The sequence below is a fragment of the Octopus bimaculoides genome, chromosome 24 (genome assembly GCF_046866305.1).
Source record: "Octopus bimaculoides isolate indiv1 chromosome 24, ASM4686630v1, whole genome shotgun sequence".
NCBI lineage: Eukaryota > Metazoa > Mollusca > Cephalopoda > Octopoda > Octopodidae > Octopus > Octopus bimaculoides.
Window position 1 is genome coordinate 20205177 of NC_142951.1, and position 27014 is coordinate 20232190.

The window sequence follows — 27014 nt, forward strand, 5'->3', positions numbered from 1 at the left end:
TTCAACCAATCACTGACAAGTATTTAGTTGTTTACATTTACTCCTTTGGCTGATTAAGCGGTGTAAAGCGTATTTAATCTCCATAGCTTCGTTTTATTTGCTTTTTTCGTTTTCTTTTTTTTTTCTTCGTTTTATTTGCTTTTTTCTTTTTAAATTTGCTGTTTTACCCTAACCCTAACCTTAGGGTTAGGGTTAGCCTATAATAGAAAGGTTTATTAGCTACTGCCAATATGCTTCAGCCATTTTTTGACAAGGAAATAATAATTTTATCACCGATAGAATTGTTTCAGAATCGTTTGTTTATGTAGTCGGCACTTAATGTATATCGGCTGAATGGACGTCAGTGATTGGTTGAAATTACAGAAATACGACAACTTTAACATGGAATAACTTAGGGATTTCTTTTTTTTTAAGAAGACTAAGAGAAAAAGATGTTTTATATGACACATTCTACCAGTGTTCCAAGTTTCAAAGTGTTTTAAAATAGATCCCTTTTTTCTATTCCAAAGGGTTTTTTCAATCCAATATTTACCTGCCACCATTTACAGATTTATATGCATTGAGATAAACTGCTCAAAAAATGAATCATTTAATGTTCTCTTGGAAATTTATAAATTCTTATGGTGTCAATAATGCGTGTGTGTGTGTGTGTGGATGTGTGCATATGTATGTATCTATGTGTGTATGTTTGTGTTGCTTTGTCTTATAGTGGAGCTTAGAACTGAAACCTCATTAGCACAGTAACAAGAAATAGGCCACAGTATATCAGGCAATTTCCCCTGAATTCAAGCCAATCCTATTTCAGCTACAAACATTCACTCATACAATGTCTTGCAGAATTTTCCATGAATTTTCCCTGCCAAAACATGTCTATAAATATAGAAGCATAGAGCAGTCAATGCAGAGGCATCAGCACTCCATGAGAAGACAAGTTTCTTGGTTGCTGCTTGCGTCATCGTCCCATTTTTCCATTTTGGTGTAATAAAATAAATTACGAGTCAGATAGTGAGGTCCATGTTATTGATTAACCCACTTTCCCTCAAAATCATTGGCCTCGTTCCTAAATAAGAAACGATTATTAAATGCAGAAAATTCTTTTCTCTTATTTTCAATCTTCCACAGATTTACATGATATTATTTTTCCTCATTTCTCTTAATTCCCATTTCAGAATGGAGATGTGATAACTATGCCAGTTCCAGCAAGTTACAATGATATCACACAGGAAAGAAGACTCAGGGATTTTGTTGGCTGGGTGTGGTATGATCGAGAGTTCTTTGTGGACCCACAATGGAAACTAAAGACTGTTCATCTGCGTTTTGATAGTGTTCACTACAACGCAATAGTAGTAAGACCCAATTTCTTAAATTCACTCTCAGAGATTTTTTAAAAATTTATTTATTCATTTAAACAATTTTATTGTCTTTCCTTGTGAAGAGAGCTTATTGATAACTCTTTCATCACCATCATCATCATCATCATCATTTAACATCTGTTTTCCATTCTGGCATGACAGAACTGGCAAGGCCAAGGACCACACCAGTTTCCAGAGTCTGTTTTGATTTCTATGGCTGGATGCCCTTCCTAATGTCAAATTATTAAACATTTTTTAAATCATTAAAAATTTAAAAAAATGTTTCTGTGTTATTATGCAGAAAGAAGTTTGCTTCCCAACCACATGGTTCTGGGTTCAGTCCCACTGTGTGGCATTTTGGGCAAGTGTCTTCTATTACAGCCTCAAGCTGACCAAAGTCTTGTGAGTGGATTTGGTTGAGAGAAACTGAAAAAAAGCCTGTTGTATGTTCGTCTTCCAGTGTCATTTGACAACTAGTGTTTGTGTGTTTACATCCCTGTAACTTAGCAGTTTGGCAAAAGAGACCAATAGAATAAGTACCAATCTTAAAATAATAAGTACTGGGATCAATTCATTTGACTAAGAAAATTCTCCATGGTGGTGCCCCAGCATGGCCACAGTCTAATGACTGAAACAAGTAAAAGAAAGGAAAGAGATTATTTTATGCACAGCACAACATGGACTCAGAAATATTGAAATCAATTTAAATATTTAAGTCCTTTATCTGTGATAAAGAGCAATATAAGAATATAAACACATTCTTCCTATGATGTACAGAAAGAGGAGGGAAGTCTCCATTTTCCATTTCTCTTATGTTCTCCAAAACACGTCTCACTTCTTCTCGGAATTATCACTCATATAAGTGTGGTTACTAATTTCTTAAGTGCTTATTTGACATTGATTGACTATTCTAGTAACTATTTCTCCAGATCTTTCCTTGTAAATTAAACATATCTCTCTCTCTCTCTCTCTCTCTCTCTCTCTCTCTCTCTCTCTCTCTCTCTCTCTCTCTCTCTCTCTCTCTCTATATATATATATATATATATATATATATATATATATATATATATATATATATATACACACACATATGTATATCTATGTATATATTATATATATTTCATGTTACTCAAAGAAGTGGTGCATAGTACCAAAATTTTCGGTTCAAGTCCAATGTAACAAACTACTCCAAATTGTTTTTAGTGTTCACATAAGTAGAGTCAAGCAAGGCTGGCTAGTTTGTACTGGCATCAAATTGTATAATGTAATAATGAAGTCAAACCAAATAGTGATACTTAGAAATCATTTAATATGTATGTTTCAGCTTTGCATAATATATAATAGGAAATGCATCCATTACGAAAACCTCCTCAGTAGGAGGGTTTACATAATGGATGCATTTCAGCCTATAAGCAAACAGTGAGTGCAGGCCCATTACTACTCTCATTTAACTTTCAATAAATTTAACATGGGCCCAGCACCACTCTCTCCACTTTCGCCTTCACCACCCAGTGGACTTGGAAAACTTGGTGAGGGTTCAACTGACAAGTAATGTTTGTCCTCAGCCCTCTCTGTCACTTCTGCTACACATTCTCTTTCATTATAGCCACTCAACAGACAAAAAGAAAAACTAGCACAAGGTCACCACAGTGGGGGTGAGAGTTGGGGTGGGATGAGGAGTTCAGGTGAAGTTGTTTGACTTAATTGATTCCCAGTATCTGTTGACTTGTACTCATTTTTGTTTTAGAAAGAAGAGATGGAAAATTGATCTGATTCAAACTCAGAACATAACTAATTGTAACTTAATAATACTGTTTGGCATTGTATTCTAAGGCTGTGCTTATTAAACCATCCACCACCATAATCATTTCAATCATCATCATCACCATCATCATTATTTTATGCTTTCTATGCTGGCATGGGTTGGCCAGTTTGTAATGGTCTGAGTTACTTCTTATTGGGAGCAGCTATTACCATAGACTGGTCCTCGTACCTTTCATTTAGCTTGGCTACCATGACTAGATGCCTTTTCTGCTAGCAACCTCTTTACAGAGTATATTGTGTGCATTTTGTCATGGCACTAACACTAGAGAGATTGAATAATCCTCAACAAGACATGACAAAAAGGACTTCACAAACCTACACTTCTTTCACTTGTCTGCCACCCACTTTACAGTGTGTGCTAGGTGCATTTTTCATGGCATCAGCACTAAAGATATTGTCGCAATTGACAATCACTGTAATGTATATTTGTATGTGTATGTGGCGGGGTGGAGTGGGGGTGGGTGGATGTGTGTGACTTTCTGCCATGGCAGCAGCACAGGAGGGGTGCTTTGTACATGGGGAAGTAGGATTTTCTGTCATGGTTCTGCTCAAGAGGGAAGTACTTTGTACATAGTAATATAAACTATCCTGAAAAATAAAAATATCTATAAAAAAAAAATCCCTCATAAATCCCTTCCTCACCCCAATAACTCCATCACTATTCTCAGTCTAATATTTAATATCCAGGGCTTCATTGCTTCTGGAGGAGGAACCCCTCCCTGAACTCATTCCACCACTGTCTGTCTCTGGCTAGTTGTAGCCATGTAGACCCCAGGTAACAGGTGAGATCATCTCACCATCTTTGGTTGGCCTCCTGAGCTTGTCCCTTGTCTTAGTGTCCATTCTGTCACCCTGATTGTCCATCTGTCATCCTTCAGTTGTCCATCTGTATTTGTTCTCCCTGTTAGTTCTTATGATGCTGTTGGCTCTTGGGTGCTGTCAAATCCAGGCACTGGTTTTCTTGTCTTGTAATGTGATGCCAAGCATGATTCATTTCCTTTTCTGTTGGGCTACAATAAGGGCATTCATGATGGTAGTGTTGAGAGCCCATTTTTCACTGCTGTAAATCACTGGCAGGATGTACTCGTTGAAAATCTTTCTCAGTATCATATGATAAATCTAAATATTATTTATTTGCAGTGGGTAAATTCTGAGTTTGCTTTCAACCACAGTGGTGGCCATTTACCATTTGAGGGTGATGTCACCCATTTGCTGAAGTATGACAGAGCTGAACGAGTGACAGTAGCAGTCAACAACACCCTCTCACCAACAACACTACCACCAGGGACAATCACATATAAAACGGATAGCAAAAGGTTTGAAGAATTTTGCTTGTTTTTTATTTAACTCTCTCTCTCACCAACCTCATACTCTTGCAAACTTACTTTATCCTCTGCCCCTTTCTGTGCCCTGCCCCTTTCTGTGCCCTGCCCCTTTTAGTGCCCTTCCCCTTTTAGTGCTCTGCCCCTTTTAGTGCCCTTCCCCTTTTAGTGCCCTGCCCCTTTTAGTGCCCTTCCCCTGTTCCTCTGTTGAGTAGTTGGCATTAGGAAAGTCATCCAACCAAAGAAAACATGCCAAAGCAGACACTGGAGTTTGGTGCAGTCTTGCTGTTATGTTTCCCTCGGGTGACTCGCAGAGATAACACAACGAGTTATACAATTTAATTATTACATTTATTGTTCAATTACATACAAAGAACGCACTCACCCAATGTTCGTTATGAATAAACAAAAGTCATGTCCGCCATATATATATCAATGACATTTTACTACGACAGTCCCACAAGACAACAACAATGAAACAATGAACTCAGACGAACCACATGACACACAGAACGTCAGACGAATTACATATCTAACAGTCCATATAACACTTGCTGCTTGCTGATCCCATCAAACCATCCAACCCATGGGAAATGGATGTGAAATGATGTACCATAAGAGTGCATCCTGACGCCTTATCACCACTATCTTCTTCTTTCATTTTCCAGCTGGGACAGCTATATATTTCCTCTATAGCAAGACATTTGTCCCTATCTCTCTATCAGCACCTTACCACTTACCACTCCTCAATACCCTTACTACTCCTAAATCAAGGGGGTCTTGTGTTGAAAGCTACTTGGTGACTCCACTAATGTTCAGTGACATGAAAAAGTATCCAGTACACTCTGTGAAATGGCTGGAGTTAGGAAGGTCATTCAGCCATTCAAACCATGCCAAAACTTACATTGAAGCTTGATATTGTCCTCTGACCTATGGGATCCTGTTCAACAATCCAACCCCTACCAGTATGGGATATGGATGCCAAATGATGATAATGACATAAATTCCATTAGAGGTTATTGCAGAAGTGAAAATGGTAATCAAGACCTAAATAGTGTGTGTGTGTGTGTGTGTGTGTGTACACACACACACACACATGTTTTTATTTTTAATCTGCAGAAAGTTACAGAAGTGATTCAAGGGCTGAAAGTTTTATGCATGGCTCTTATTAAACTAACTTTAAATCTGAGAGCTTACTTCTTATGTAGAGTGAATTAGAGTTCCTTCTGGAATATGTGATTAAAATTTATACAAGAGTATTGTATGTAAATTGTGTATGTTTCAAATAGTCTAGCTGTTAAACTGAAAGAAATCTTGAGAGGAGATAAAATGCAGTAAAACAAATAATAATTGCATACACATATACATACATATATCTTCTATCTTTTACTTATTTTAGTCATTAGATTATGGCCATGCTGGGGCACGCTACCTTGAATTTTTAGTTGAATGAATCAACCCCAGTACTTATTTTTTAAGCCTGGTACTTATTCTATCAGTTCCTTTTACTGAAGTTACAGGGACACAAACACACCCATACTAGTTGTCAAGCGATGGTGGTGGAGCAAACAAAGACACAAAAACACACACACATACATATATATGATGGGCTTCTTTGAATTTTTGTCTACCAAATCCACTCACAAGGCTTTGGTCAGCTTGGGAGTACAGTAGAAGACACTTGCCCATGGTGCCATGCTGTGGGAATGAACTAGAAGCCATCTGACTGGGAAGCAATCTTCTTACCACACAGCTACGCCTGCACCTATATGAATATATAGTTTTAGGGAAAAGAACCAAGGTTCATGAACTCATCGATGAAAATCTACTGTCACATATAGAAAAATTAATAAGTAAAAGCACAATACATAAGTATAATATAATACAAAGTAAATATAATTATTAATTATTAAAGATAATAGTATCTTATGATATTTACTTTATATTATACTTATTTATTGTGCTTTTACTTATTAATTTTTCTGTATGTGACAGTGGATTTTCATTGATGAGTTCATGAACCTTGGTTCTTTTCCCTACGTAAAAGCACCCACTACACTCTCTGAGTGGTTGGCGTTAGGAAGGGCATCCAGCTGTAGAAACACTGCCAAATCAGATTGGAGCCTGGTGTTGCCATCCGGTTTCACCAGTCCTCAGTCAAATTGTCCAAACCATGCTAGCATGGAAAGCAGACGTTAAACGATGATGATGACGATGATGATATATATATATATATATATATATATATATATAATACTGTGAAACTTAATTTAATCTTAATAAATTGAGTTTTTACCTGTAATATTGGATTTTTATCCCTAATATTATTATTATTATTATATATATATATATATATATATATATATATATATATATATATATATATATGTAAATAATAATGATTTTTTAAAATTATAAGCTTAAGGCTTATAAGTGATCACCATGAATTGACTAAAGAAAATAGTCTAATATTGGGGCATATAAGCCCCTTAACAGAAAAAAGTGGGTTTTCTGTACACATGGGACTTGAACCCTCACCTCTATGTTTTTGTGACAAGTGTGCTACTATTTACACCAACATAACCCACCTGCTGCTTCCCATCAGATTAAGAACTATAATTTCATAGAGTTGTTTTTTTAATAAACAAGCTAGTATGAAGCATTTTCTGTGATGAGTTGATAAGCAGTGCCAAATTTTACAATTCTGTAAGCTTTAAAAAAATATTGTTATTTACAGAATTGTAAAATTCAGTACCACTTATCAAATCATCGCACATGTAATTGAAACTGTGCCAGTGCTTTACTCATCATCTATTTATACATTTTGTATAATTTCTCTATTATATATATATATATATATATATATATATATCATCATCATCATCATCATCATCATCATCATCGTTTAACGTCCACCTTCCATGCTAGCATGGGTTGGACAATTTGACTGAGGACTGGCGAACCAGATGGCTACACCAGGCAGAGTTTCTACAGCTGGATGCTATTCCTAACATCAGCCACTCAGAGAGTGTAGTGGGTGCTTTTACGTGCCACCAGCACGATGGCCAGTCAGGCGGTACTGGCAATGGCCACACTCAAAATGGTGTCTTTTATGTGCCACCTGCACAGGAGCCAGTCCAGCAGCATTGGTAACAATGACAACGATCTCACTAAAATGTTTTTACACTGTGTCACTGGCACAAATGCCAGTAAGGCAACGCTGGTAACGATCATGCTCAAATGGTGCTATTTATGTGCCACTGGCACGGAAGCCAGACAGCTGCTCTGGCAATGATCAATGATCACGCTTGGACGGTGCTCTTAGCGCTCCATTGGTACAGTTGCCCTAACAGGTCTTTGCAACCGGAGTTTAGTGTCCAATGAAGGAAAGGTACGCAGTGAGCAGATAAATGAAAGAAGAGCACTCAATACATTTATTGGGAATTACATATATAGATCAAAACAGTTTGATTCAGACTCCTTGGTACTCTGAGTTTCAAACGTGTGGCTAGTCTTCAGCCATTGGGGTGTGAATGAGAGTTCGATTGAAGACATCAATGTTTACTATGTTTACTACTGGACGTTAGCCTGTAATTGGTTGAGAAAGTTCACACAGTATAGTGGTTTGATGTCGGTATTTCAGTGACAACAATTAGTTGGAAAATACTGCATGGTGAACAAGAAATTGACCACATGGTGAACAAGAAATTGACCACATGGTGGACCAGAAATCAGTTGGAAGTAGGAAGAGGCAGTAGATGTGGGGGTATATATATGTATATATGTACATGTATATGCCCATTTATCTGCATATATACATCTGTACTTATACGAGTGTGTATGTGTGCTTAGATGTACATTTACACATCTGCCCGTATGTGCACACACACACACACGCACAGATATAGATACATGAAGGCACACATTCACACACATATACACACACATGCGCACACACACACATACACACATAGACACACACGTGCACACCTTTATCTCCGTGTACATATGTAAATGAGCACATAAGTGTGCACATGTACATACATGCTCACACATGGGTGCACATGTATATGGACATGCACATGCACACGTACGCTTGTGCACACATATATCCATGCATATGCAGATGGTGAGCAAATGCATGTGCACAGTCTTGCATATGCATGCCTGTGCACATATACTCATGTGGTCATGTACGAGGGGTGAGAGTATGTGAGTAGACAGGCATGGAAAAGTGTTGAGAATTGGTGATTTGTGGTACTGTTCATGGGGGTTAATTTATGATGGTGACCTTAGTGCAGGCAGTGCTAGAGGTGGCTGGTACTAATGAGGTATATCTAGGTTGTTGGTAGCCAGTGGCTTGAAATTTACCAGAAAGGTGTACCTCTGGTGACAGCAATACGATACCTCATATTTCTTGTTGATGGATATTGTGGGTTGGTAGATGATATGTAGTTTCTTGTGGAGGCATAGCTGGCAATTTGGGGTGCCAGGTGAATATGGTCGCACTTTGTCTGGAGACTTCATGACCTCCAAGATGAAACACCCAGCATCAAGTGGACAGGGTGCCACCATATTCACCCGGCACCCCTAATTGCCAGTTGTGCCTCCATGAAAATATAAGAGCTAAAGTGCTCTGATGCTGCAGTCAACACACATAATTCTGCACATACATACTGACAGTGACCGTAAATGGCTGAAAGTAGCAGTTGTGATATCCTTGGACCGTTGATGGTTTTGGCATTAAGACCGAAGCACTCATCAGCAGGGTCTTAAAGACGAAACTATCGACAGTCCAAAGATATCACGACTGTCACCTTTGGCCATTTACGGTCATTGTCAGTATGTATGTATACAATTATGTGTGTTGACTGCAGCATCAGAGCACTTTAGCTCTTATTTCTAGCATTGTAGGTGTTCTAACACCTTCTGTCATATCTAATGACAATTATAGTTTTATTCTTTGGTGATACATTGCTTAAACAGCTGCTAAAAAGGCCTGATCAAAAAGCATAGGACTGCTGCTGTCATGCATACACACTAAGGTATAATGTTCTTGCTCACTTCATTGTTTATAGTAGAGCTTGAAAGTAAAGTATGTCTCACCATTCCACAAAGGTTCCATCAATGATCATGGCAGAGAAAATTGAGCAGAGAACCTGGATCAACAAGATTTCAAGATGTTGAGGAAATTCAAAAAAATTGACAAGACAGCTACTTGCTGTCACAAAAAAGGAGTTCCAGGAATGCTTCCATCAATGGAAACAACAGTGGATAAAGTGTGTGGCTTTAGAAGGGGACTAATTTGAAGGAGACTAAATGCTGAATTGATATGAAGAAACTATTTCTAGTTTCTGTGTGTGTATTATATACATTTCTTTTTAAATTTCAGATATCCTAAGGGTTATTTTGTCCAGAACTTACAGATGGACTTCTTCAATTATGCTGGTATCCACCGTAATGTTTGGCTCTATGCCACTCCCCAGACTTACATAATGAATATTTACATTGATACCAGCATCCAAAAATCCTCAGGTAAGTGTATGAGTTTCTTTATATCATCATCATCATTGTCATCACCATCACCATTACCAACATCACCATCATCATGCCATTGTTGTTTTGATGTCTACTTTTTTTTATGCTAGCATGTGTCAGACAAAACTTATTGAGGCAGATTTTTCAGTAGCCTAATGCTCTTTCTGTTGGCAAACCTCACTTGTTTACCAAGAGAAGTACTCTACAATATATTCTAGTACTCTATATTCCTTCAAACAATGAGCAGTTCAATGGTTGAGCTAATTTTTGCAGCTGATTTAAGGAAAGACACCATGTAATGATGGTATTGATGGAAGTTATGCAGTGTACCTGTGTCATGTTTTGACAGTGTCAGTATTTTTATGCAGCATGCAATCAACAGGAAAGACACAAGCACACACATTCATGAACACACACATACATGTAGATATACATACATAGTGGCTGTCAACTTGGTGACAGGTATGACTATCACTGATGAATTATCTTGTCCTAGTGTGCATATGTGACAGAGTATTGGTATTTCAAGAGAGAAGTTGGGCATAGGAGGAATTAAATGCAATGTGCAAGAGAGGAGACTGTGCTGGTTTGGTTATGTGATGTGAATGGAAGAGGACAGTTGCATAAAGAATTGCTGATTGCTTAAAGTGGATGGAACTTGTGAAAGAGGGAGACCCAGGAAGCCATGGGACAAAGTATTGCAGGCTGATCTCAAAACACTGAACCTTACAAAGGAGATGACAGAGGACTGAGATATGTGGTGCATTGTTGTACTCAAGAAGACCTGCCCACCACAACAGAATTGAGATCCTAAATCGAAGGGGCCATGTAAAAAGCATTGGTGTAGGTACTGGTGCCACATAAAAAGCATTAGTGATGGTGCCATGAAAAAAGCACCCAGTACACTCTGTTGGGTGGTTGGCATCAGGAAGAGCATCCAACCATAGAAATCCAACCAAAACAGACTATGGAACCTGGTGCAACCCCTGGCCTTGTCAGTTCCTGTCAAGCCAGCCAACCCATGCCAGCATGGAAAAACAGATGTTAAATGTTGATGATGATGGTAGATGTTAAAACAATGGTTGCCAGCAATGCCTGTGCTGAAATGTAAATAACTGGTTGCACCACACTGCTAAGACTCTCATCTACAAAGCCAAGTTGTCCAGACACAAGCAAGAGGAAAATGTCTGGTTTCACCATGAAGCTAATTTGGAATTTCCTTTTTCTAGAGAGATGTCTAAACAAAGATTAGGGAGTCTCTCACTCCCAGCTGTTGGATGGTCATTGATTCTACTGGGTTCATCCACTCTTTGACAGGTTTTGTTTTGTGTCATGCAGGGTATCCAACCCCTCCCTCCTACCAAAGTTGGCTTGATAGGGTTGCTGAAATACTGGATGTAATTTGTTTGATCAAACCCTTCAAGGTGGTACTCCAGCATGGCCACAGTACAATGACTGAAACAAGTAATAGATGATAAAGGTCCAAGGCCCACTGCACTAAAAATCATAACCGCCACTACCATCGCCATCACCTTAGAGTTTGCTTCTCTTATTTTGTTTTATTTTTTTCTCTTTCATCAGGAATTGTAACTTATGAAGTTATTCCAAACCATTACACCAAAGGTCAACGTTATAAAGTGAAGGTTATCAATGAATACGGTAACCTTGTTGCTTCTTCAAACCAATCTACTGATGTCCTGAAGATTTCAAATGCCAACTTTTGGTGGCCGTATACAATGAACACATCATCTCCAGCCTACCTTTATACCATGGAGGTATGTTATGTTTTTTGCACAGGTGTAGTCATATATATTATCATCATTTAACATGCTCTTTCCATGCTGGCATAGGTTCAATGGTTTGACAGGGAACCAATGAGCTGCAGGGCTGCATTAGGCTCCAACGTCATCTTTAGTAAGGTTTCTATGGTTGGAAGCCCTTCCTAATGCCAACAACTTTACAGAGTGAACTAGGTACTGTTTTTTTTTAATAGTGAGGTTGCCATGTAATTAACAAGTCAGAAAAGAAGAAGGAAAAAGGCAAGAGAAAAAGCTCCAACTACTAAGAAGAAGTACAGGGTGTCCATAAATTATCTTTACAATTTGAAAAATTCAGAAAAAGAATGGGAAATAAGGAAACCTCTGTAGAGTTCATTGGAAAACATAGGCAAACAAATAAAGTTACATTAGAAATGCCAGTATACACCCCAACATGGGCTCTAGTGGGTGCACACAACACATCTAGTTGGTACAATACAATAAATTGTGGAAGTTGTAAAGATAATTTACGAACATCCTGTGCTCGAAAGAGAAAGGTAAAAGTGGGTACACTCACAAATACAAGCTTATCAAATACTGTACAACATAAATCGTAAATTCATGATATATTAAAATTATCTCTGCCTCTGGAGGATGTATCATGTTGGTTCAACAAGTATCTAGTAATTGCTTGTCACCTTAGACATTCTAGGTTAGTGTCCAGAATGCTGTAAGATGGAAACACACCTTAGTTTTTGCGAAAGCATGTCTCTAGGAGAAGACTCTACTATGTTTACAGCTGCAACAGTGGTATAACTGGGCAGGTAGTCTAGGTTCAGCAGCCTTGGAAAGCAGCCAGACTAAGGAAAGGTTAATACCACCAAGTATAAGCCCTTACTGCATGTGAAAATATGAAGGCTAAGAGACTCAACCTTAACAGTAAACCAGGTTGGAAGTGAACTCAGTACCCACTAACTCAATGTATCTCAAAAAGAGGAAACACAATGCAGGGTGTTTGGGCCAAATTTGACAGTTTACATTAAAAGAAAGGAAAACACAATGTCCCATCCAAAAATAAAGTATTTTAAAAAATCAAAAAATGTTGACTAGATTATGGCTGAGAGATAACAGTTTACTCAAAGTAGCTGCCCTCATCTTCCACCATCGCCTCAAGATGAGTCTGGAACCTGGCACATGCATTCCTCACTGTGTCCCTGGGAAGATCATTGAACACCTTCTTGATCTTGGCCATCAACTCGCCCTTGATGTTGCAGTTGGTGTCTTTCTCAACTGCACCCCACACGTAGTAATGCATGGGATTACAGTTGGCAGAATTAGGAGGTCAGAAATTGGGGATGGTGAAGTCATAAAAATTCTCTGGCAACCACTTCTGACTTTTTCCAGAGGTATAGCAAGGAACCGAATCCTGCTGCCACACATGTGGCCCTTCAGCAGCAACTCTCTCCAGCCAGGAGATGTCACATGACAGTTTTATACAAACATTCCCTGATTATACAAGTAATGCTATTCATTTTCAGTCTTTCACGCTTCCATGGAAACATGTCTGACAATGGGGAAATATTTACTACCTTATTTGGAAACTGGTAAGGGTTGATGTCAGGAAGGATCCAGCTGTAGAAAATCTGCCTCAACAAATTCAGTCTGACCTCTGCAAACATTGGAACAGTGGATGCTAAAACAATGATCGTGGTGCTGGTGATGATGATGATACAATTTTTATATATTTTCAGGTTACACTTATTTCTGACACCGTGGATATCTATAGACACCCCTTTGGCATACGCACCGTGAAAGTCAACTCTCGTCAGTTACTTATAAATGATCAGCCATTTTACTGCCTTGGCGTGGGACGACATGAAGATGCTGATGTAAGTCTGGTCTCCATCGAAATTCTTTTGTTCTCTCTTCATTTCAGACATTTCTTTATAGAAGATCATTGCTTTGAATATCAAATTACAACAGAACATTAAGTCGTTGTTGTTGTTGTTGTTTAACTGTAGGTCAGTCCTAAGTGGACAGATCTTGGTTGAAAATGCATTTGTCATGACCACCTCATCTTTTATTTTCAAATATAGGATTTATGTGGGGTTACATTATCCAATGTGTCAGTCTTTTATTAAAAGAGTAGGGTTTGATTTGAGGGGTGTTTGATTACTATTTCAACCTGTAGCAACCTGCTGTTGTGTGCATGTATATATATATATATATATATATACATATATATATATCAAAAAGGATAAAAATCCTTCCTGAGCCGAAAGACTGGTTTCCCAAATTCTGTGGTGTGCATATATATATATGTAAATAATTTACAAAGGTACCGTAATTCTATTATTATCCAATATATATATTTCCCTCTGAATGGGACATTGGTTGGTCACAGGTTTACTCATTTTTGCCAGCTGAGTCAACAGGAGCAATATAAAATGAAGTGTTTTGTTCAAGAACACAATGTGTTGTATGGTCCAAGAAACAAAAACCACAATCTTACAATCAGGAATGTAACACCCTAAGCATTAACCCATGTTACTCCACACACAGACAGACAGAAAGGCGCGCGTGCGCACACACACACACACACACACACACACACACACACACACACACACAAACACACACACACAGACACAAACACACACACACACACACACACACACACACACAAACACTGTTCCGTTGTTGGTAGGATCAACAAAAAAGTACTTCATCCAGAGGGAGATGAATATTTAATAAACAGTTTCATTCTTGGATAGTATGGATGTTCATTTTGAAAGCATACAAGTGCTCATCCAATTATTGCATTATTAGAGCGTGAAACCTATGGTGGTGGTAGTAGTAGTAGTAGTAGTAGTAGTAGTAGTAGTATGGGGGCAAGTGCTGTAATGGCATGTAGCTGCATCCACCATTTGTTGGTGATTCCCTACTCCTGGGAGAGGATACCTTTGCACCACTCAGGCATAGTAATTCTTGCTAGCAAGGGTTTTATGAGGTCAGAGTGCAAGTCGAATTCTTTGGTATGCCAGTCTCCACACAGTACTAGAGCAACATGGAATGATTGTGAGTGCAACACCCTAACCACACAGCTTATAGTTGCTTACATTTATTGAATTATATGTATGTCTTTTACCTTCTACTTGTTTCAATCATTACACTGCATCTATGCTGGGGTACTGCTGCCTTGAGAAGTTTTTAGCTGTATGAATCGACCCCCCAGTATTATTATTTTTTTCTTTTTAAGCCTGGTGCTTATTCTGTAGGTCTTTTGTTGAACTGCTGAGTTACAGGGATGTAAACACATCAATACCAGTTGTCAAGTGGTGGTGGGGGACAACCACAGATACAAAGACATGTACACACACACGTACATACACACACAGACATACATACATATATATAATGGACTTCTATCAGTTTCTGTCTACTAAATCTACTCACAAGGCTTTGTCAGCGGAAGGCTAAAGTAGAAGACACTTCAGTGGGACTGAACTTGGAAGCATGCGGTTGGGAAGCAAGTTTCTTACCATACAGCAATGCCTTTGCTTGCACCTATATATATATATATATATATATATATATATATATATATATATATATATATATATATATATATATATATATATATCTGTGTGTGTGTAAATGTGCATTGAATGTTGATATTACATGGCTTCACTTGTCACTGTTTGTGATGTGAAGTTTACATTCCTGATTGACATTACAACTGCTCATTGTGAACTTTGGAAGATCGTATTGAACAGAGAATCATTGACTTAAAAAAGACAGTTAAGGGTTGGTAACAACAAGTCTATCCAGCCTATGAATGTTGTCTCAAAATAATAAGTCTCCATCTAACTCATGCTAGCATGGAAAAATTGATGGTAAGTGAATGAATGAATGAATTAGTTAGTTAGCCCCAGGCCTGCTCTGCTTAAAGTTAGGTGGATTGAACCATTACATGGTAGGTAGGTGGGTGGGTGTTGTTTTGAGTGGATTAGGTTGGTTGGTAGGTATTTATTTTTGCTGGGTAGAAATTGTGACTAAATACACAGAAGTTGTCAAATGTCATTGTCAGGAAAGAAAAAACATCAACACAAATTCACCTTTCGCTACCACCACCACCAACAACAACAACAACAATATCAAACCAGTACATCTCCCCCCCTCCCCCCCAAATTGTTCTTCCCACAACCATCATTTCTGTCTTCATGACAAGCTTTCAAGGGAGCCTCTAAATAGTCTCATGTTGTGCTAGAAGTAGTAGCTAATTTTCTCTCAAATCACAGCCAGCATCTTAGAAAAGGATACATTGAATAATGCATCACTGGATTCTCTGAAGGAATGGTCAAAGATGGAATGTCTTTAATCATAGTTGTTCTCAATTAGTTGTCCTAGGGTTAAACAACAACAACAGCAACAAATACAGCATCTCTTTCCACCTCTGTCACTGTCCTGCACCTCTAAAATCCAAAAAATAATAATAAAGGACGACCCACCTCAACCATAAAAAACCCAGAATGATTGGGAAAAAGATAAAAATATATCGTTGACCTCATAAGAATTTAGACACTTTAAGAGATGTGAAATAATTTGTTTTCCACTGTGGAACTCAAAGTAGATAAAGCTGTAAATAACGGTTTCAAATTTTGGCACAAGGCCAGCAAGTTTGGGGGAGCGATAAGTTGATTACATCAACCCCAGTGTTCAACTGGTACTTATTTTATTGGCCCTGAAAGGATGAAAGGCAAAGTTGACCTCAGTGGAATTTGAATTCAGAACATAAAGACTAACGAAACACCACTAAATATTTTGTCTGGTGTGCTAACGATTTTGTCAGCTTGTCACCTTAAAGCTGTAATTAATCATATATTGAATATTCGTTTAAAAAACTCCTTGGAAGGAAAATAATTAAAAAATTCAAAGGCTGTCTATGTGACTTGAACCCACATCTTCTGTAAATGCGACAGCTGGTCTACTATTGGACCAAAGCAATCCATCAAAATTGTCTTTCCCTTTTAGAAACTTTGTTCTTACCAGCAAGAATTATATAATATTTGTCATGTAGTTTGAGTTACATAGGCAGCCTTTGGGGGTTTTTTTCTATCTGAAAGGGGTTTTTACATGTAATTATTATTACAGCTGGCAGAATTGTTAGCACGCCAGGCAAAATGCGTAACAGCATTTCATCTGTCTTTACATTCTGAGTTCAAAGACTTTGCCTTCCATTTTTTTGGGGTTGATGAAATAAGTACCATTTGAGTCCTGGGGGTCAATGTAATCGACATACCTCCTCCCCTGAAATTACTGGTCTTGTGCCAAAATTTGAAACCATTATTATTGTTTTATTTACTCTGAGTTCTTCAGTTAGAAATGATAAAAAAAAAATATACCAAACTACACCAAACCAATATACTTTTTGTCTTCTGTAGGTGAGGGGTAAGGGTGTCGATCTCCCATTCATTGCCAAAGATTTCAACTTGATGAAGTGGCTTGGTGTCAACTGCTTCCGTACATCTCACTATCCATATTCTGAAGAATTGATGGATGAAGCTGACAGACAAGGATTTGCCGTTATTGATGAAAGTCCAGGAGTTGGCATTGAGAAGTTGGTAACTTTCTACTCATTTTTCTTTACTAAGCAGCAACATTTTCTTTTATTCAGCACCCAAAAGTGTTTTTTTTTTTTTGAATACTTAGTCAATGGGTAAGGGAAAGGTGGTGCCCATGGCTCTCTTACTTTTTCAGGGTCTCTGAGACATATAGGAAGAAGAGTGGAAGTTATCTTCAGACAGGGGAATTAGTGACCAAAATATTTGCAGCAGAATAAACTCTGCTAAAAAAAAACAACAAAAAGAATGAAAAGAAATCCAAGAACCCTTTTGATACCATAATTCTGTTGAACTATATTGGTTTCAAATTTTGCCACAAGGCCAGCAGTTTTTTGGGGGAGGGGTCAGGTTGATTAAATTGACCCCAATGTTCAACTAGTATTTATGTTATTGACCCCAAAACGATGAAAGGCAAAGTCAACCTTGGTGGAATTTGAACTCAAGGTGGATGAAATGCCAGTAAGCATCTTGCCCAGCATGCTAATGATTCTGCCAGCTCACCGCCATATTCTGTTGGAATATATTGCCTTTATAACAATAATAATCCTTTCTACTCTAAGCACAAGGCCTAGTCAATTCCATTGACCTGTTCCATAGGTACTTACTTTATTGACCCCGAAAAGATGAAAAGCAAAGTTGATCTTCATAGAATTTGAACTCAGAATATCATTATTGTATGCAGTGCTCAGTTACACTATAACTTGTTTGAAAAGGGCAAAAAAAGGAGACAAAGTAGCCATAAGTCAAGTGAAAAAAGACAGCCATGATAGTCAAAAGTACATGCATAGTACACAAGATAACACAGAAGATAGAATCATGAAAAAGCCATAAAGAGGAAAGGGTGTATAGGCATATCAGGAGTAGTGTTGGTGAATTTTGAGAAGCAGGGAATTTGTGAAGGATGCAGTGTCCTGACCTCTGACAACTGATGCAGGTAGTTTATTCTATACTTTGATAATACTGAACATGGAAAAATGTTCCTGAAAAATGTAAGTGCAGGCGTGGCTATATATATATATATATATATATATATATATATATACACACACACACACACACACACACATACATATACACACTTGAATACATAAGTGCAAAACAAGGTGGAAAAAAATAGTACTCACATACCAAAGGTAGAGTAATATACTTTTTATTAAAGCTGCAAAATTACCACAGAACTGTTACTCAGAGTTTTCTGTTCCCATTCGTCAGATAGTTGTGATAAATATATGTGTGTGTGTGTGTGTGTCTTTGTATCTGTGTTTGTCACTCTGCTTCACAATGGGTGTTGGTGTGTTTACATCCCTGTAACTTAGCAGTTTGGCCAAAGAGACAAATAATATAAGTGCTAGGGTTAAAGAAAGTCCTGGAGTCAATTTGTTTGACTAAAAACCCTTCAAGGTAGTGCCCCAGCATGACCACATGCAAATGACTGAAACAAGTAAAAGATAAAAGATAAAAAAGACCATGGCTGCTGCATTGTTGTTGTTTTTTTGTTGTTGTTGTTGTTGTATATTTTAAAAGCCTGTCTGAGGGTGATAGAGATTTTGAATTTTAAAAAATCGCCAAAGTTGTTGGTTGAAAGGTGGTGAACTTTTATCAAGTTGGCTACCAAATGTATTGTTAAGGTGGTGAACTGGCAGAATTGTTAGCACATTGGTCTAAGTGCTTTGCAGCATTTCTTCTGATTATTTAGATTCTGAGTTCAAATCCTGTCAAAGTCAACTTTTCCCTTTATCCTTTCAGGGTTGATAAAATAACTACCAGTTGATACTGGGGTCAATGTAATCAACTTACTTCCTCTCCCTAAAATTGTTGGCCTTGTCTTCAAATTTGAAACCATTTATATTGTAATTATTAAAGTGGTGAGCTGGTCAAATCATTAACATGTTGGACAAAATGCTTAGCAACTTTTCTTCTGATTCTTTACTTTGCATTCATATCTGTCCAAGGTCAACTTTGCCTTCTATCTTTATGAGGTCAATAAAATAAAAGTACCAGTTAAGTACTGCTGGGTCAATGAAATTGACTGACCCTCTTCCCCTAAAATTGTTGGCCTTATGCCCTAATTTGAAACTGTTTTTATTATGATTATTTAGGTGGTGAACTAGCAGAATTGTTACAGCATCAGACAAATACCCAGAGGCATTTCTTCCAGCTCTTTACATTCTGAGTTCAACCCCTACTGAGGTCAGCTTTACTCTTCAGGGTCGACAAAATATGTACCAACCAAGTACTAGGATCAGTGTAACTGACTTATCCCCTCCCACTAAAATGGCCAATTTTGTTCCCATTGCTGTTTAAGATAACAAAGAACAGGACTCTTTCCATTCTTTTCCAAAACACACAGAATACAATTCTATGGTCTCTATTGCGTTTAAAATATTTTCCTGCCTTCATTTCAGAAACAACATGGAAGAAGCAAATTTGATTCATCACAAAAATGTAATGCTGGAATTGGTCGATCGAGACAAAAACAGACCATCTGTAATTATTTGGTCAGTTGCTAATGAACCTAGCTCTTACTTACCAAAAGCCGAAGGTTATTTCAAGTAAGCATTTTATTTAAGTCTCTTCAATCCTTTTATGATCTTATTTCTAATGAAATACACTGCATATCATCATTGACATCATCATCATCATCATCATCATCATCATCATCATCATCAGAATATACACTTTTCCATACCTGCATGGGTCAGATGGAATTCCTTGAGAGAATGATTTTTTTAACAGTTGGATGCTCTTCCTGTTGCCAACTCTCACTTGTTTCCAGGCATGGTAATATTTTCCAATGACCAGACATATTCTTGTGGAATATTGGAAATGAGAGACATTGCTTTTATGATGAACTGACACATGATGTTGAAACAAGGACGGACGGACACACACACACACACAAACCACCACCATCAACATTGTTTTAACATCTACTTTTTCATGCTTGCATGGATTTAATACAGTTTATTGAGGCACACTTTTTATGGTTGGATGCCTTTCAAGTCAACAACCTCAATCTGTTTCCAAGCAGGATAATATTTCCCCATGACCAGCTATGTTTTCATAGAATATTAGTTATGAATGACAGTGCCACTCATTTACAACTAATGTATGATGTCAAAACAAAGAAACACTCCTTGATGAGAATGGACTAGACCACTACATATAAATAGTAGTGGTCTGAGTAAGTGAGGTAGTTTCACTGGACAGATGGTCCAGTGAAAATGCTTGGAGTCTGGTTTGGTCCCAGACCTCCAGATAGAGAAGCATTGGAGTGAGGTTATGGACCGTGTGGCATCCATAACTCAGACCTGGTCTTGGCGGAGGCTATCCCTGAAAGGGAGGGCGGAGGTGGCAAATGTGCTTATCACATCTGTCATTACCTACCTCCCAACCGACATGCCATGCCCCAATTCGTGGCTAAGCAAGTTGGAACACATACTCTTTCACTTCTTGTGGGAGAGTAGGCAACCTTTTGTAAGGCAATCTATCTGCTGCCAACAGCCACTAAAGGGTGGGTTAGGGATGCAGTGGTTAAAGATGAACAGGCATGCACTGAGGTTGAGGCATTTCTGGCTCTACCTGGGCGATGAGTGGATGCGGTCTTTGTTCGTTGATGAGATATTTCCCAGGTTCACCTCTTTTAGTGAACCTGGAAAACTGGATGAGGCGTAGACCAAGGCTGGGAACTTGGCAAGCGGAGTGTCAGCAGGCACTCAGGCTTCTCTCCTGAACGAACAATACTGGCGGAGGGGGTACCACCTCGGCATACTAGAGAGGGCTGGTAGAGGACAAGTGTGATGATGGCCTGGGAGAGACTCTGGGTTTCAATGAAAGTCACCTTGCCAACCTGCATTGAAGGAATTTTGGCCTGGGACCTATGGACAACTTCCAGAGGTCCTTGGCTTGGCTGTGCTTCCGAAGTGCCTTGCCAGTTCAGGATAAACTTACAAGGCATGGTATCATGGTTTCGTCTACGTGCCCACGTTGCAGACAGAGCAATGAAACTGTTCTGCATGCAATCGTACAGTGTCCAAATCTTTCAGACCTGTAGGTTTCTACAGAACAGGTACTGTCACAGCTGGGGAGAGTACAGCTGTCAGCTGAATCAATTATTAAGATTGTTCCGCCGTCTCCTCTAAAAGGAGAAGAGAAGTTCTGTTTTCTAACCATAATAGCTATTAGCAAAAGAGGTGATATGGAAGATGCGTGGAAGAGGTATCACATCAGGCACCTTCGTCTCCGGGCATGCTTTGGTTAACATCTTTTTTATATCACCTAAGAGGGAAAGCATGTCTGCGGAAGAAATACCTGAAGGCAAAAAAGTATGAAAGAAGATGGAAGAAAGTAGCCCGAATGTTGGGTATGTAAGCGTCTAATTAAGCGGAGTAAAAAAGGACGAAGTAAATGGTTTAACACAGGAATGTGGTTGGTGGGGCCAAACCCATTCCATGTCCATTCATTTTTTTGTTCCATCTTCATCCAAAATTATTATGTATTTATTCATATATGTAATATCATTTGATAAGAGTCCCCAACCCCATTTGTCCCTTGTATTGTCCCCTCTTTTTTTAACCCTTGTGGTTTCAGCAAAATCATTGTGCTAGGTCTTCAGTTTGAGTGTTGATAGTCCAAAGTTGGAGTTCACAATTTACAGTTCGAGTTAGTGTGTTGGATTGTTGGTTCTTAAAAGATTGTTGTTACATTCTGTGTGGTTACTGCTGTTTGTTTCGATTATATTTTTATTACACTGTTGCAGTGTATTCATTTATCCATAAAGATATAACACATACAAACAGTCACACACATGTATGTTCTTCTCTTTCTCCTCTTAAACTAGAGTTTATTTTGACTGGCTACTTGCTTGGTAGCAAGGTTGTGAAGGGAAGCGTCTAGTCTATTCATCTTCCTTCAAATCTTAAGGCTTTGATAATCCCAGATATCATGACCATTTGAAGTGTATGAATTAAGGAGTTGCATTCTTTACCGAAGAACTCAAGTTCAGCCATACTTTGCTCTATTGCTCCAATAACAACAGGTATGAAACTGAAAGTGTATTTTGAGTATTATATGAATGTGTGTGTGTGTATGCCATGAAGTGGGACTGAACCAGAAACCATGTTGGTTGGGAGCCAGGTGTCTTAACTACACAACCACACCTTCTCAGATGTTTCTTCCTTGCTCATATCTTTTTCCATTGCAGCCAGTGTCTTGTGAACAAGGAACACTAACCTTGTGCGTTGTTGAAATTTGTATTATTTTTCAGGAGTATCATCAGATTCACCCAGATGCTTGACAAAAGTCGACCTGTGACCTTTGTAATGAATGCCAATGTGTTTACTGATAAAGCTGTGAGTACTTCATGAGAATAAAGCAAATCACTCATTTTCATTAAATATCAGGGGTGCCTGGTTGATTCACATGCAGTTTACTGTTGTGAAAAAGTGAAAGTAAATTGTCTCCACCCCACCCCCACAAAATAAAGTGAAAGTAAATTGCTGCAGAAACCAAAAGTGACAATAGCGACGTAATAAAATTTCATAAAAAGAACATAAATAACTCCCTCACTATGCCATCTCCACAGGTACCTAGGAGTATAGAACCTTCTAGTGATATGTTGAATATTTCAGAAATAGCAACTTAAAAGAGTACAGGAAAATGCTGCTTGATTGTGGACCCCAATCACATGCATGAAACACTTTGGCTCATTATAAAATATTGGATATTTCCAGGAACATGTTTGATGGGCACAAATGTGGCTGTGTGGTAAGAAACTTGCTTCTCATCCACATGGTTCAGTCCCACTGCAAAGCACCTTGGGCAAGTGTCTTCTACATACCTTAGGACTGACCAAAGCCTTGGAGAATTTAAAATCACTTCTTTAACTTTCTAAGACATCTCAACACCTCTAAAAGCAAACTTAGTTTGTTTGTTTACGTTTGTCGTAATTTGAATTTATATATATATATATATATATATATATATATACATATATATATATATATATATATATATATATATATATATGTATATTACACCGGTTAAATATTATTATATATATACATACACACACACACATATATATACATATATATATATGTAAATATATAAAAACAAAAAGATAAAGAGAGCAAAGGTAAGGTTGAAGAATTTTATGGATAGAGTCTTACAGCTGTTTCTGGGAAGATCCAGTACTTCCCTTCATCGGAGACAGAAAAAATAAAGTAATCTATTATTATATCCACAGGCGGATATTTTTAGTATGAAGTGGTAAAGAGTGTGATGTGCTGAAAAAAGACTCTTTACTTTTTACCATTTCATACTAAAAATATCCGCCTATGGATATAATAATAGATTACTTTATTTTTTCTGTCTCCGATGAAGGGAAGTACTGGATCTTCCCAGAAACAGCTGTAAGACTCTATCCATAAAATTCTTCAACCTTACCTTTGCTCTCTTTATCCTTTTGTTTTTATATATTTACATATACACACGCTAATACGCGACTTATAATCCCCAATCCTGTTCATACAACGACTGGGGCAAAACTAGTCGGTATACAGCACTTACTCGGTATTACCTGTATCCTCCGGGGTTTGGTTAAATCCAATACACTCCTCAACCTTACATATATATATATATACATACATACATACGTATATATATATATATATATATATATATATATATATATATATATATATATATATATATATATATATATACACACACACACACATGCGCGCACATATGTGTGTGTGTGTATCATTTCGTCCGTTTGTCCCCCACCACTGCTTGACAACTGCTTTTGGTGTGTTTATATCCACATAATTTAATGGTTCGGCAAAAGTGACCAATAAAATAAACACCAGCCTTAAACAATAACAGCATCCATACACAGACTATAGAAGGGCAATGAATGCTCGCCAAGAAGAAATTTAGGCAACAATGTGGGACAGGTGATTTATTTACATCATAACTTCATGAGCATGTGTGATAAGACAAATTTAGAGATTAGGAAAAAAACTATTGCAATTTGCTTTCATTTTTTTAGGACAATTTACTTTCATTTATTTTTTACGATGGTAAACTGCGTATTAACTGGTACGATTTGTTTAACGCAAGGGCTGTAATACGGTTAACATCAGAGGCATTTACAATTTTCCTCCTTCCTGGTTTATTAGACGGGTCTAACGTCGTAGCACTGCTTTTTAGTATTTGAAAGAAAACTCATGTAATTAACATAATTAATATTCTTTAATCAGGCATTTACAAAATCCGTTTCCCATTTGTGACTTCCCAGGCACAGTTTGCAGATATCCTCTGTATAAACCGTTATTTCGGTTGGTACAGTGATATGGGTCACCCAGAAGTTGTCCCCCTTCAGCTGCCTTATGAATTGGATAATTTCCATGCTTTACATCGGCGACCTGTCATCTTAACAGAATACGGAGCAGACACGGTCAATGGCCTTCACAGGGTAAGTCATGTAATGTTAAATACTCCTTCTTCAGTTGGCAGACCGAGTATCGTCACAACCTAATCGACTTAGCCATGCCTCCTCTATGCTCGCATGTGTGTGTGTGTGCGTGCGTGCATGTGTATATTTGTATGTGTCGACATTTGTGTCTGTGTGCATTGTGTATGTGTATGTATGCGTGCACATGTGCGTGTGTATGCATACATGAATGTTTGTTTGTGTGTATGCATGCGTCTGTGCGCATCATGTATGCGTGTGTGCATGTGTATGTATCCATGCATGTGAGTGCATGTGTTTTTATATGTCTGTGTGTGCATCTTGTATGTGTTTCTATGTATAGTATGTGCATGCATGAGCATGTCTGTGTGGTATTTCTCTGTCATACCATTCACCAAATGTTCATTGATTCCTGAATGATCTTCCATGACTGAATCATAAACCAAAGAACCCCAGCAAGTGCCAACCTCTCAATTCCTTCATCCAAGACGGGTGATATTTACAGCATCAGTTAGTGCCAATTTCATTTACTGTATGTATCACAGTCTTAGAATAGGATTTGCTGCATTCCTGCATGTCATGTGGCATCAGGAAGGGCAGCCGTCCACAAAACTCTGTCTCAGAAAAATGGTCCAACTCATGCCAGCATGATGAAGTGGAGGGAAAACACTGCCAAGGGGATGATAATGGTGATAGTGGTAGTGATGATGATGGTTGTAGTGGTAATGATGATGGTGGTGGTGGTGGAAGTTGAGATGATGACAGTGGTAGTAATGATGATGATGATAGTTGCAGTAGGGATGATGGTGGTGGTGGTGGTGATCATGATAGTGTTGGAGGTTGTGATGATACTGGTGGTGGTGGTGGTGATGATAATTAGCTCTAATTTTATGGCAATCTCAGATCTGAAGTTATCCCCAAAAAGTAGATGAGAAATACCACCCCCTCCTGAATAAGTATATAGGTCTGTCACTTCACAAGTTATGGTTGCAGGCATAGCTACATGGGTTAAGAAGTTCATCTCTCAACTAAATAATTTCAGGTTCAATCCTCTACAGCATGGAACTTTGAGCATGTAGCTCAGTTTGATCAATACCTTGACATAATACATAAAATGGACATTGCAAAAATCCCCAAAAGGACAGGTGATGAATTAAGTCTACCCCACCCCAGAAAACAGACACAATCCATTCAAGAGGTTTACCATCAACCCAATTTCACTTGGAACACTTAGTGATATTGAGTTGACTCTATGCCCAAGATGACATGCCCACCACAAGGTCCAGTCCTTGTTGTGGTGAGTTGTCTCAATGACCCTGAGTGCTATGCCAGCACAGCAGATGCTCCTGGTAAGGCCTCCCATGCTGAACAGGTTAAAGGACAGAGGCCAGACTAATATGGGCCACCTCTTCTTCCCAGAGGTAAAAATGGGTTTGTGTAGGGCTAGCACCTTTTTCCTAGAAAAATGCAAAGTTACAGAAGCATCGATGACAATATCTGGGAGAGGAAAACAGCCCAGAATTGGGAACAAGGGAAAAAAAGTTGTTGATAGCCTATACCAATGATTTCCAATGTGGAACATACACCTCACCAGTGGAATCTGGGAAAATTGTGGTGAGGCATGGGATCCAAATTTTTTTTTTTTTAGTAGGACATAGAATTATGAAAGTCTTTTTTCTTTTCACAGCCTCTTGGTTAACTCAACCATTGCTAGTGGATATCTCCAAAGTTTCAATGCAGTTCTGAGAAGAGTTATCAGAACTGCAACATGATGAATCAGTGAACCCCTTTTTAAAAAAATGAAAGGTAGCAAGATGTGGCTATGTGATGAAGTTGAAAGGAAATACCCTAACACTGCCATTTCAGCAAAGGATTCATTTTTCTACGTCTTATTTTGTTGGGTGTGGCTTTAATAATATTGACAAGCTTAAGTAAGTTAGGTTACCTGTAGTAGGACTGAACCTGTAATCACATGATTACAAACCAAACTTTTAAATCCCACAGCCATGGCAACTCTCCATTGTGTTACATTTCACCTTGAACACCATATAATGCCTGTGGTAAGATGTAAAGCACCAACCTGTTAGATGGAAGTTTATCATTACCTTTTCTATCTAAAC

General features: G+C 38.2%; 1 protein-coding gene across 1 annotated transcript in view; it reads left to right on the forward strand.

The window, feature by feature from the left end:
* LOC106874416 (beta-glucuronidase) overlaps window positions 1-27014 on the forward strand; it is a 45826-nt gene that overhangs the window by 8411 nt on the left and 10401 nt on the right. The window contains exons 2-10 of the mRNA XM_089341507.1: window positions 1170-1346; window positions 4317-4492; window positions 9891-10033; window positions 11618-11811; window positions 13545-13682; window positions 17238-17413; window positions 19823-19969; window positions 22684-22768; window positions 24721-24897. Coding sequence (XP_089197633.1) covers window positions 1170-1346; window positions 4317-4492; window positions 9891-10033; window positions 11618-11811; window positions 13545-13682; window positions 17238-17413; window positions 19823-19969; window positions 22684-22768; window positions 24721-24897 — 1413 coding nt within the window. The remainder of the gene's footprint in view (window positions 1-1169; window positions 1347-4316; window positions 4493-9890; window positions 10034-11617; window positions 11812-13544; window positions 13683-17237; window positions 17414-19822; window positions 19970-22683; window positions 22769-24720; window positions 24898-27014) is intronic.